This window comes from Meles meles, chromosome 11, assembly GCF_922984935.1.
Source record: "Meles meles chromosome 11, mMelMel3.1 paternal haplotype, whole genome shotgun sequence".
NCBI lineage: Eukaryota > Metazoa > Chordata > Mammalia > Carnivora > Mustelidae > Meles > Meles meles.
In genome coordinates, this window is record NC_060076.1 from 18,005,201 (window position 1) to 18,017,664 (window position 12,464).

At 50.2% G+C, this 12,464-nt stretch overlaps 1 protein-coding gene across 1 annotated transcript in view; it reads right to left on the reverse strand.

The window, feature by feature from the left end:
* The window catches only part of PAPPA (pappalysin 1), a 239,657-nt gene extending 228,221 nt beyond the window's left edge, over positions 1-11,436 (reverse strand). Inside the window, exon 1 of the mRNA XM_046023823.1 lies at positions 10,686-11,436. Within this exon, the coding sequence (XP_045879779.1) occupies positions 10,686-11,112 (427 nt within the window). The 5' untranslated portion in view covers positions 11,113-11,436. The remainder of the gene's footprint in view (positions 1-10,685) is intronic.
* Positions 11,437-12,464: the final 1,028 nt, after the last annotated feature.

Below are 12,464 nucleotides of genomic sequence, written 5' to 3' on the forward strand. Positions count from 1 at the left end.
AATACTAGGGAAAGAGTCAAGGCAAAAGGTGCAGGGAGACCTAAGCCAGGAAGAGGGGAAAGACAGAAATGGATGACCAAGTATGGTGGGTGATCTATCTAGAGTGGGTGACACCAGACGAGAACACAAGGAATTGTGGAGAAACGATAATTCAGCTTTGGACATGTTGAGTTGGAAGAGCATGTTAACATGTCCAGTGATTCTAGGAGTCTGGAGTCCAGAAGAACCTGCAGATAAATGCAGTTCATTGGCAGAGAGATGGTGATTACTTGATGGGAAAGGATGCAAAGTCAGGGGACAAGCTGACAGAGACCTGGCCTAAGACTCAGAGGACAAGAAGACCTTATCCAGCTTGCCCAGTGATTTGCACCAGTCTTTCCCCCACCTACCCTCAGCTTCTCATCTATGGAAAGAATGGCTTTGATGTATCATTCTGACTCACCAACCTTGGTTTTGGGGACTCCATCAACTGTCAGTTCACAAAACAATATAGTCTGGATTCACTTCTTGGGTTCTCTTCCCAAGAACTTTGCATCTCTTAGAACAAAGCCATCTTGTATCTGACTGACCTGTTATCATATCATTTTCCATTTTTTAAAATCAGCCTTTGTAGCTGAAATATCTATAATGTCACACGTGTTCTTACAAACACATATGATTATATTCTATCCAGCCACATTTCATGTTGACAGAGCAACAGGAATTAAGATGGAATGGGACAGATACGGAAGTAACTTCTTTGATGACCAAGGGGAAAGGCCCACATTAGACCATGAGTTTCTTGAAGGCAAAAGGCTAGACATACTCCCCATAATTACATCCATGGATGCCAAGCTGTGACCTCCCACCTTCTAGACTCTCTGTTTCGGTTTCCTCCAAATGAATTGGAACCTGAGACCTTTTCTGGTTCTCTAAAACTGAAAGAGGGTCACTTCTACTCTTTTAGGTCCCATGAACCCTGGGTCTGTAGCAAATTATATTGAAAAACAAATGCTATTTTTCTTGTTTAAGAATAATCTACGTGGACAAAGAAACTGCATTAGGTGTGAGGAAGAGAAAGAGAGAGAGGAAGCAGGGGGACAAGAAGGAATAAGAGGTACTTCATCGATGACAGCTGAGGGCTCGCAGAAGGAAAGCAGGCTAACAGACGGTCACAGAGCACAGAGTTTTAGTATTTCACTTCATGGAATAATCTGATTAACATGAAAAGCAAGACTAACGGGTCAGTAGCCACCATGATGCCCAGGAACTTGCCCGAAATGGCTTTTGCATAGGAAGAAATTATGAAATGTGAATAATTTAACCATGAGCCAAGTAAGTGACCACTGGAAAGGTGACTCAGTGAGCTTTTGGGTATTTGTGGCAGTGATTATTAGCAAAATGACTGAGATGCCTTCCAGCTATTGGGAAGTACCAATATTACCTAAATAATGTCTTTAGTCAGTCTTTGACTAAAATTCTATGCATTAGTAATGTGTTTTTTGATATAAAGCTTTCTGGGGAGACATCAAAGTGCATATATGTCCGTGGAAGAGCAACCTTCTAAGTTGTTGTCAGTCAATGAAACCGAAGCAAGAAGGAATACCGGGTCATTTTTCAAGAATGAGCATTGCCAGGGGCGAGGAAGCAGAAAGTGTGTGGGCACCCGGGCCTTAAGGGGGATAGGCACCACCTAGTGGAGGAAAACGCACCAAAACCAGGAAGAAAACTGGAATTATTGCTCAGTTTACAGTTTTGTCTTAGGTCAGTCCCGATTAGGATAATAGAATCCTACAAGATCTCTGCTAGGAGGGTCTCTATGGCAAAGATAAATTCATCCCTACTCCGACTGTACAGATGAGGAAAATCGGCCCCCCAGAGGGAAAGTGACTGGTCCAAAGTCACACAATGAGCTCATGATTGGGCAGGTCTAGAACTGACACCTTCTAACTCCTAGTCCATGGCTCTTCCTTCTCCATTACACCATGGTCTTCTCTAGATAGCCTTGGGTCTACTCAAGACTTCCCCAATGGCACTTCTCATTACCATCTCCCCTGACCACCCAACTAAATCTCACTCCTCCTGCAACCCCGCACCTACAATGCGTCCCAGGCTTCCTTCTCTGTTTTCCTTCATGCGCAGGTCGATGTGTGATATAGTCACTCACTCATTTACCCTCTGTGTCCACCTCCTTCCCCCACCCCTGAACACAAACTTCTTGAGAGCAGGGATGTCTTCCTCATATGCTCAGTGCTCTGGATTCAGGGCCCCACGCGGAACCTGGCATGTAACAAGAACTCAATAATGACTTGCTGATTGATGCCTGGGCAGGGGTTGGGCACATTCTTACTGCATCCTTTGTTTTGATCTGTATTCCTTAGCCTCTCTACCAGGAGGACACATGATTTCATAATACGAAACAATAGAGTGTTTACAGTTTTGCCTTTCACTTAACTTTCTGTTTGATGTTAAGACTGAGAGTAATATATCTTTCCCGCTTGGTAAGGAAGGGAAAGGCAATCCCAGGCTGTGCCAAAGGAGATAGGCCTGTCCAACTCAGAGTTAGTGAGAGAATTAGAACTAACGTGTGGCAAGGTGGCAAGGGTCGGTCACACATAACACCAACATGAGTTAACGTTTACTGTGCTTACCCACGGTCTAGATTCCATTACTAAGCATTTTCCACATGGAGGCTCAGTTAATCTTCAAAACAACCCCATGAAGTAGGAGCCAGTGTTATCCACATTTCACAGATGGGAAAAGTGAAGCTTGGCGACATTAAGTAACTTGCCCAAAGTCATGCATCTAGCAGGTGGGAGGGTTGGGAAATCAAACTCAGGCCATCTTACTCTGGCATCCTATGATCAACCACTACAAAATACTGCCTTGCTAAATTTAGGCTCCTTTCCCCTATTTCGTGATAGTGTCAACTTCTCCTGAGATTTGATAGAGGTAGGTCATTCCCCCAGATCTTGAGAGGTTTCTAGAAGGTTCCCAGGGCAGTTGGAGATGGAGAGAAATGAGGAGCCAGAAAAGTGAGAAATAGGAATATGTGGAAATGTGTGTGTTTGTGTGTATGTGTGTGTATTGTCACAATATGCTTTGGACTGTCACAATGACTTGCAGATCCTGGGGGCTTCTTGGGCATGTATCAAGACGCTAAATGCTTCCCAGCATGTGAGATGGTTCTATACAACAAAGAATGTCCTCACTCAGAAGCTTCTTACTGCCCAGCAGGGCTCCAGCAGCCCCTCCTAGGGGCAACTGGGAAGCCCCCCCCTCCCCAGCTCTCCCAGGATGGTCAGCCACCTGAGCTCTCGAGACTGCAGAGAGGAGGGCAGAGGGAGCTCCTAGTGTCAGAAGCCTGGACTGCACCGGGACTTTCACTTGACTTCTGTGTGACTTTGGGAGTGTCCCTGACCCTCCCCAAGCTGGCACCTCAGTACCAGGACACCTATCAGCTCACAGAACACGCAGGGATCTAAGACTTTCAACACCTCCTACAGCAGTCAAACTCTTAATTTATTTTTAACTTTTTATTATGGAAATCCTTAACCACACCTGGAGGGACCCATGAAAAATGTACTGAAGCCCATCACTTCTATCACCTATTCTCAATAATTGTTATCAGTCGGCTGATCTCCTTTCGTCTAGCACACCCACCATACCTTTTTTTGGGGGGAGGGGGTGGGTCATTCTGGAGCATTTTAAACAAAACACATATAATGTAGTTTAACCCATAAATACTTGGGGATGCGTTTCTAACTGATTAGGGGCCTGAAGTACACGCACTAACGTTACCATTATCACACATGAACAGAACTAACAATAATTCTTCCATGTCATTCCCTGTCCATTCAACTCTGTCCCACTGCTTCAGATGGAATCATGTAGAAGTGCACAGTTTGCACAGAAGAGTCTAAAGGGGGAGCAGGGGCAGAAACCTGCCCTTCAGCATCTCCCCAGGGGGTCCCTAAGACCCAGCCCTTCCTTGTGCACCCTGCGAACACGGAGGCTCAATAAGCAGTTGTCAAGGTCACGCAGCAAGTAAGCAGTAGGATTCCATGGACCTGTGAAGGCCCAACGTCAAAGGGCTCCAGGGAGGTCACAGATATGAAAAGATCTGCTAACTCGATTACTACTTATCATCTGCAGTGTCAATGAGGATAATGAAGGCACCTTTCCGGGAATGACCTGGATCGCACAAATTCCTCACTTCTCTCACCTCCCAGCCCCTCCTCCTTCGGCAGACATGTGGACCAGGTTCTGATCTTGGCCAAGAGCTTCTGCCACCACTGTCTCTCTAGGTTTCTGCGACAACCCGTGACAGGGGGATGTTAAATGTAACCGCACCGGAAATTCTGTCCCCTGAGCCCTGGGTCCCACAGCTCAGGAGGCCAAACCAGTACTTGAACTCAGAGCTCCCGAGGCCCCATTTCAGGTTTTCAAAGGAGCCAAGGGCCAAGATCCACAGGTCAGTCCTCAGTTAAGTATTTCCAGTAAGTGCATCAAGGCATGAAGCAGAGCCTTTGTGCAGCAAGAAGAGACAGGATCATTAAGAGAAGGGAAGGGGACCAGCTGAGTGGGGAGACAGGCGCTTGCTGGATTCCTGAACTCTTGGCCTTAGGTCCACAAGGCACAAGCCAGCTGTCAATGGGGTCCTCCTACCCAGAGCACTTAGGGATACTCCCTCCTCTTCCTCGAGACAGCTACAGCTAGTTGGGTTTCAGAGTAGTGTCAAAGGCAAGGCTCTGAAACAAAAGGAACATACTCCTTCCTATGAACTAACCCAGTGCAAAGTGGAGAATGCCTCGGAAATGAGCTTCCCTTCCTTCTCAGACAGGCTCCCCTCCCAGCCACCTGGAGAGTTTCATTTAAAATCAAATGCACAGAACTCAGTATTACCTCCCTACAGGTGTGTTAGCACTTTAGAGGTGACCCCTGATGGAGAGAGTGTAGTTTCACACACAAGAATGTCAGGGCCATGGCACCCAGGGGTTTGGGGAGGGGAACTGCAAATGAAGGAAGGGTCCCTTCTGGTGTTTGGCAACTCAGAATGGAGACAAGTAAAATTCTCTGAAGTCGTAGCCACTAACCAGCTCAGTAATTGGGAAATGCTACTTCCCCTTTGGGCCTCAGTTTCCCCTCCTGCAGAGCAAGGAGACATTGAACTGGATCAGTGATTCTCCCCACTGGTGGTCCTTCCAAGTTACCTGAGAAGGCTTTGAAATACACCAGCACCCAGGCCAACCCACACCCCTGATATCAGCATCCCTGGGATATGGCCCGAGCATTGGGGAGTTTGAAAGGTTAATAATTCCAAGTGTTGCCAGGATTGCGAACTACTGGACGATATAGTCTCCCAGGCCCCTTTGAAAAGGCACAGTTTGTGAATATAATTTAATTCTTAGCCCCTGTATAACCCTGGCCCTCAATTTCCCTGTTGCACAGTGAGCTGCCTGTCCCAGTCCATGCTGGGCTGACAGCGTACGACCCACATTCCTAAGCTGCACACCTCTGAGCCTCAAGCTTGCTCTCCTCCCTGCGGAGGAGCGAGGGTGATGCAGACTCCGTCACCCCAGCCGGCCACGTGAATGGGGAAAAGGAGAGGTTGAGGGCATCCAAGAGGCATGTGACAGTAGATCTGTGACTTGGACCTCACTATGACCACTGTCTGCCTTTTGTTCCCCAGGGTGCACACTCTCTTCAGTGCTAACTGGTTTTCTTATTCATTGGTCCAGTGGTTCTAGACTTCCTCTGGCTCTTACCACCAGGGGTCATCCAAGTAGGTCAAAGAAGAGGAAATGAAAGTGCAAGGAAGGGATTTTGGGTGGGGGGGTTGTCTAACTGTCTCCTGAGATACAGGGTCTACTCTAGATAAACTCCCCTGTAACTCCAGAGGGGACACCCTAACAGTGCAAACAGGCCTAGCTTCCGGAAGGCCAAGTTAGCAAACTGGAAAAGGGAATGTGGTTACTTACTGGATCCCGTCACTGTTGACCGAGTCCCTAATAGGAGCTGATACTGTGCCAGGTACTTTCTGCATGTTTACTTCATGACAGTGTCCCGGGATCACTATCCCCATTTTACAGATGAGGAAACGAAAGGATAGCGAGCTGCAAAAATGAGCGGATTCAAATCACAGGGCGGGGAAGCAGCAACAGATAATCCAAGGCCAGTCTGCCTAATCTGGCGGGAAAGGAGAAACAGACCTGCTAGGTCAAAGCCAGGCTTCCCCGTGAGACTTAGACTCATCTTCTATCCTCTTTAATCTGCAGGGGCATGGTCAGCACCCAGAAACGCAGAAAGGAATGGGGACATTCTGCAGCAGGGCTAAAGAAGGGAATGTGAGCTGTTTCTTCTCTCCCCAGAAAGACTGCTGAAGAGGGAATGGATGATTAAAACTCAAGTTCACATCTGGGCTCTGCCTCTCTGACGGCCTGTGGGTCTGTGCACTAAGTCACCTCCGCTGTCTTAGACTTCATGACCTCATCTGTAAAATAAAGGAGGCGAAGCCCACCTCCCAGGCTGTTTGTGAGGGTGAAACACGCAGGCAGGCGCAAGGGTGGTATGTAGCCCGGTGTGTGGCCCCTTCGGAAGCATCCAGGAAGAGCTGCTTTCCTTCCTGCCTTTCGGTGTCCTCAGTCCATAAGGGTAAGACTGAGCTCTGGGAAATCATGTCCAATAATACGAGGGAAGTTTATGGAGAACTTACGATCCACCAAAGTCCAGCGCTGAGCACCTTCCCTGCGTGAGCTCATTTAATGAGCAGGTACTTCTGCTATCCTCACCTTGTAGATGAAGCTGCAGCCCAGGGGAGTCAACGAGCTTGCCCCAGGTCACCCAGCCAATTCCGGGCAGAGGTGGATTCTCACGGAGGTAACCTGAGAGCTGAAACTGGCTTCTAACCCTTGCAATATCCTAGACCCTGCATGTAATTTCGACAGTCTGGGGAAGACCCCTATTAATAGAGGGACTCCCTGAAACCCAGCCGCCCTATTCCAGCACTTCTGAAGTGGGGAAACTCCCGGCACTCTTTTTGGGGGGTTTGGGTGGGTAGTAGGAAGTGGGGGCTGTATGAGGGAGGAAATAAAAAGATTCTTCTAACTAGCCAGCAAACTCAACAGCCCAGCATTTGGAACAAAAGAAAAAAAAAAAGGGTGGCAAGCAGAGGTGCTGGACAGGATTCAGGTAAATCCCTTTCGCCTTCAGAGCAGGAATTCTGGATCAGGAAGGGATGGGGTGGGAGGAGGGCACCACTTGTGGGGTCCACATTTCACTTATCTAACACGTCAGGAGAAACTTTAACAAGATTAACGGCTGCTCCGGGCCTCTGCTCGATGGAGCAAATTGAGTCTATTGTTTTCTTTTTCTTCTCCTTTCTCTTTCTTTAGACTGGAGGGTTTTGGGGACGGGGCCTTTGGGGATAAGGGGCAGGGGTCTGGATCCTGCCTGCTACGGGACAAAAGCAAAGGAGTGTGGAAGAAAGCCCCCCATCCCGGACTTGAAAGGGAGCCCAAATGGCTGTGCGTGAAGGCAAGGCTGGGCCTGGGTGGTGGGTCGGGGACCGGGAAGAGGGGATGCTGTTTACTAGACATGTTCTCTCCTCCGTGGGGTGCGGAAGGCCCTAGAAGGCCGCGTGCCTAAGATTAAAACCTAGTTCCTGCCATCCAGGAACTGTGTCAGCCAGCATCCCATCCCATCCCTCCCATTTCTGTCTCCCTACCTGACTACAGAGAGAACTGGGGTGCGTGTGTGTGTGTGTGTGTGTGTGTGTGTGTGTGTGTAACCCCTGAGGACCACTTTCCCTGTAGTCTTAAAGGATTCTTCAATTCTCAAGACCCTCCATCATTGGTGGGTCCATGGGAGAAGCCTGGACTCAAGCACTTTCTAACTTTGGCTTTGTTTTTGCCTGCATCAGCTTTTCCCTTTTTATTTATTAATATATATATTTTTTCTTCTTCCCTTTTGGAAAAATAAAAGGCATGTTTTCTGGGCTTCAGAAGCACGCTGCTCCTTCCCTCCTTCCCCCTGCCTCTCCTGAGCACGCCTGTCTGAACTGGTGTCAGTGAAGTTTGAACCGGCGCAGAAATAGCATCCCGGGCGGATCTGGGAGCACAGCCCGCCTACCAGGAGCGGCAAGGCCTGCCTCTGCCAGACGACAGACCCGGTTAACAGCACCGTAAAATTAGACCTTTACGAAACCCAATTGAATCCCGCAGCAAAGAGTGATGTAAGGCAGCCTGGCCTGAAAGCAAGGCAGCAACCCTCTGCCTGAAATAGCAGCGCGCTCCCCGCTGAGAGATGCCTGCTCTCTCAAGATAGGGGACCAGGGATTCCTACGAAAGTGACAGCGACGCCCAGCCAGAGGTGGCCAGCGGAGGTCAGGCAGCAAACTGGGCGCCGGAGGTCGTGGCTGGGCACCGGGCGTCCGGGCTGCCCACCTAGGCCCTGTCTCTCCCCGCCTGAACTTACATGGACGAAGGAAGGAGCCGAAAAAAAAGTGCTTCTGCAAAGAACCTCTGTTTGTTTGCTTTTTAATTCAAGGAGAAGCAGGTTCTTTTTAGTCCAACAGTCTGTACCGTGTGGAGGATACGCAGAATGAGTCTTTTCTGGCTCAGGGCCAGGTGTTTACACACCGCCAATTCTGGCTCAGACTCAAGGAGGGGAGGGAAAAAAATCCACCAGAATCCTCGGGAGAAAAGCTCCTGGCTTTCTGGTACTATACGAGAGCAGTGCCTTTCCATTCTTTCTCTCTTTCTTCTTCTTCTTCTTCTTCTTCTTTTTTTTTTTTTTTCATTTTGAGAAGAATGTTATTTCCACACATAAAATGGGCCAGGCATTTTATACAAGCAATAATAACTTAACATCCCCCATCCAATTAAAGTATTTTACTGCACGATCTTTGTGTGAGAGAGTGAATGAGTGCTCAAGAGAACGCGTGTGAAGAGAGGCTCCTTGTCTGAATTATAGACATTTATAAAGCCAGGCTCCTGTGGAATCCCAGGTGTTATATATATACTATTAAAAAAAAAAACAAACATATTTACTATCTTTTCATTGATGATACCTATACAATCCTGGGCCCTCCCCTCTGGAGGAAAAGCATTCCAAATTACTAGCATGACAGGTAAAGCTCAGGAAAAATCAGATCTACTAATTTTTTTTCCACCCTCTCCAAGCATCAGGCTCTATGCTTTTCCGATGTTCCAAAAGAGAAGTAAACATAGCATATAGCCCTGCATTATCACCATCATCGTTATTATTATAAATAACACTTTACCTCCATTCTACAGTATACCCCACTTCAGGTGCCTAGGACCTGGGAGCTAACAGTGAATGAGCTCAGTTTCCCTCTCCTTCTTGGGGGGTGGGGGGTGGTCAGAGACAAAAAAAACAGCATGCGATGACGTCAGGTGTGGGGGAAAGTGACTTTCTTGCTCTCGGTTTGGGATCCGGAGACTGGGAGCTTTGGGGCTAGATTCTTGGTATAGCAGCAGAGTTTGGGTCCCCCGAAATGGGGTTCACGGAAGGAGAAGAGCGTCAGCACAACATCTGAGAAGGTCCACAGCAAGACAGAATGAGGCAGAACTGCCGGAAGAACTCACAGCTTTCCCTTCGAAGAAAGTGTGTGTAAGGGGGTGGGATCGCGAACCGCCTCCAAGAGTTTCCTGGCTGCAGCAAAGGGGGAACCCCTACTCTCACTTTAAGACGTCCTAGGACATGGCAAAATTGTTTGTGCAGGAAGGGAATCTCCTAGTCTCAGTCCGGAGAGGCAAACTTTCCTTCTCTCCACCAGCGCGCCCCTCCTTGCCGCCCCCCCCCCCCCGCCCAGTTGAATAAAGCATTGCCACAGATTCATTTAGAGGGGGGAAAATGGATATTGGAGCATTTCTAAGGTTTGCAACCCTTGCAAAGTGTCCGGTTTCACTATGGGCTTTGCTGTGGAACAGGGAAGGGAGGGTGAAGAGGGAGAACTCAAATTCATTACGGGCTCGTAAAAGTCCCAAACGAGGAAAGCGCCCCGTTTCGCGGCCGTGTCTGGAGAAGACTGGCTGGGTGTGCATTAGGAAGGTCTTGCCCCAGCCCGGAGTGACAGGCATTGGGCTTTAAAAGCCAGGGGACGGGATGCCGGGGTGTGTGTGTGTGCTTGTGTGTTTGTGGCAGGGGAGAAGGGGGTGCATCCCACAGGCAGGCATCAAGCAGAAAGCAACTTTGGGGCACTTCGAGGACTTCTAAGTCGTTCTGATTACAACAACCCCATTCTTGCAGGCTTTCAGGGTAAAGGGCCCAAATGAAGGGGGGGGGGACTCACCTCCATTAAAAAGTCAAAGAAATCAATAATACCCTGGCCTCTTTTCGCATGCATCCCTATTGGGTCACCCTCCCCTCCATCCCAAACAGAGATGGTCCTTGGGACCATCTAGAACACAATATACGAGGTACGGGGCACAAGGCTTCCCAGGGACCAGCCCTCACTGCGTGCGGGTCTCGGGCCGCCAGGCGCACTCCCTGAGTTCCTCCCCAGGGGCTAGGCAAAAAGCTTTCCCAGTGCGCCCATTCCGCAGATGGGGCAAAGTGAGGCTTGCAGCTCGCCCGGGTGTCTCGGTGCCTCCGGCCAGGGAGTCTCCCGCCCAGACACACCCGCAAGCCCCCAACCCGCCCGCCACCCGAGCCCGGGCACCCGCCCGGGCGCCCTCGCCTACCTGTGATCACCGCCGGAGACCTCTGGCCCCCCTCTGCTCGCAGCCACACTTGCAGCGTGAACGCGTCCCGGGGCAGCTCGAGGTCGGCCCGGAGGCGCAGCTGCTCGCCTTGCCCGCTGAAATAGAGCGCCCGGCTCGGCGGGCTCGGCTCCTCCGCGGCGCCCCTCGCCTCCCGCTGCTGCCGCCGCCGGGGGACGCGCACGGCTTCCCAGGCACCGCCCGGCGGCGGCGGCGGCGGCGGCGGCGGCGGAGGCGAGGCGCGGCGGCCGCGGGCCGCCCGGGTGGCGCAGGTGGCCGGGCCGGCGGCGGGGCGCGGGGGGCGGCCGGCCCGCGGGTCTCTCCGGGCCCGGCGGGGGCGCTCGGCCAGCCCGCAGCCCAGCGCGGCGCTCAGCAGCCCCAGGCGCAGCACCCAACTCCAGAGCCGCATGTCCGACGGTCCCCCCCGCCCCCCCTTCGCCCCTGCACCGCCGCCCGGAGCTGCCAGCTTTGGGAGCCTCGGCGCCTCGACTTTCTTCGCTTCTTCACCCTTCTTGGGCGAGCCCCCCCTTCCACTTGCTTTTTTCTTTTCTTTCTCGCTTCCCTCCTCAAGGTGTGTGCTCCACTCCCCCCACCTTTGAAAAATACAGCCCAACTCCTCCTGGTTGGCAATTAATTTCTCTCCCCGCTCCTTTATCTGCCTTATTTTTTCCCCTCTAACAGCTGGTTGCCTTCCTCCTTGTTTTATTTCATTTTATTTTATATGATTTCTCGCTCTTCAAAAAAATTTAAAAAAAAGCTCCTCTAAGACACTGATCCGCTTAATTCCCTCCCCCCAAAAGATGCTCTAATTTATTTATTTTTTGCGTCCTTTATAACACAAGCCACAGCCCCCTTCTCCCCCCCTCAGTCCCCCCTCCCCTCCCTCCTTCTTCACAAAATGAAAGGAAAGAGGGGGGGAAAAAAGCCCTCAGAAGATGAGTAAACAAGCGTATGCTAATCTGCTCCCGAGCGCTCCACCTTCCCAATTGAATGAGTCCCTGTTAAAACTGCGGGGATCATGACTAATCAATCAGTTTGGAGAGGCCGAGCTACCCAGCCTTCCTCCACTTCGCCGTTTGCCTCCTTCGCTCCCGCTTCTCCACCCCCTCCCTTTTTTTTTTTTTTTTTAAAGAAGACAATCTTAAAGTAACAATTTAATGAAATTCTGTACACACCCCCTTTCGGTCCTTCCAGCTCTCATTCCTGCTCAAAACACACATTCCTGTTTTTGTTTTGTTTTGCTTGCTTTTTTCCCCCCTCCTTCAGAACCCCCCCCCCCCTTATTATTATTTTTTTCCTCCTGGCGGGAGAAAAATCTCTGTCTTTGCTCAGGATCCCCTTCGCAGTCTGCTGGTAAACCTCATCCTTCACTGTAGCACAGAAAGGGTCTTGAAACTTGATTCTCTGAATTTTTTGTAATGCTGTCTCTCCCTCTCTCCCTCCCTCTCTCTCCCTTTCCTTTTCTCCCTCTCTCCATTCCCTTTCTCTCCCTCTTCCTCTTTCCTTCCTCCTTCCCCCCTGGCTTTTGCCTTCCCTATCCTTTTCTCAGCTCTGAATTCCCTTAAAGTTATGCAGTGGTGAATGGCCCTTCTCCTCCCTGAGCCCCCAGTGGTGCTGGCTTCAGCTAGTCCAAATGTTGTCCCCGAAATCCTCATGGAATCACCAGGAACAACCAGGGGAAAGGCATTTTCCAAGGCATTTGCCTTTCCGAAACTTACACTCAGCACAACTAGGTCTCTAAATACTCCTGAATACTCAAAA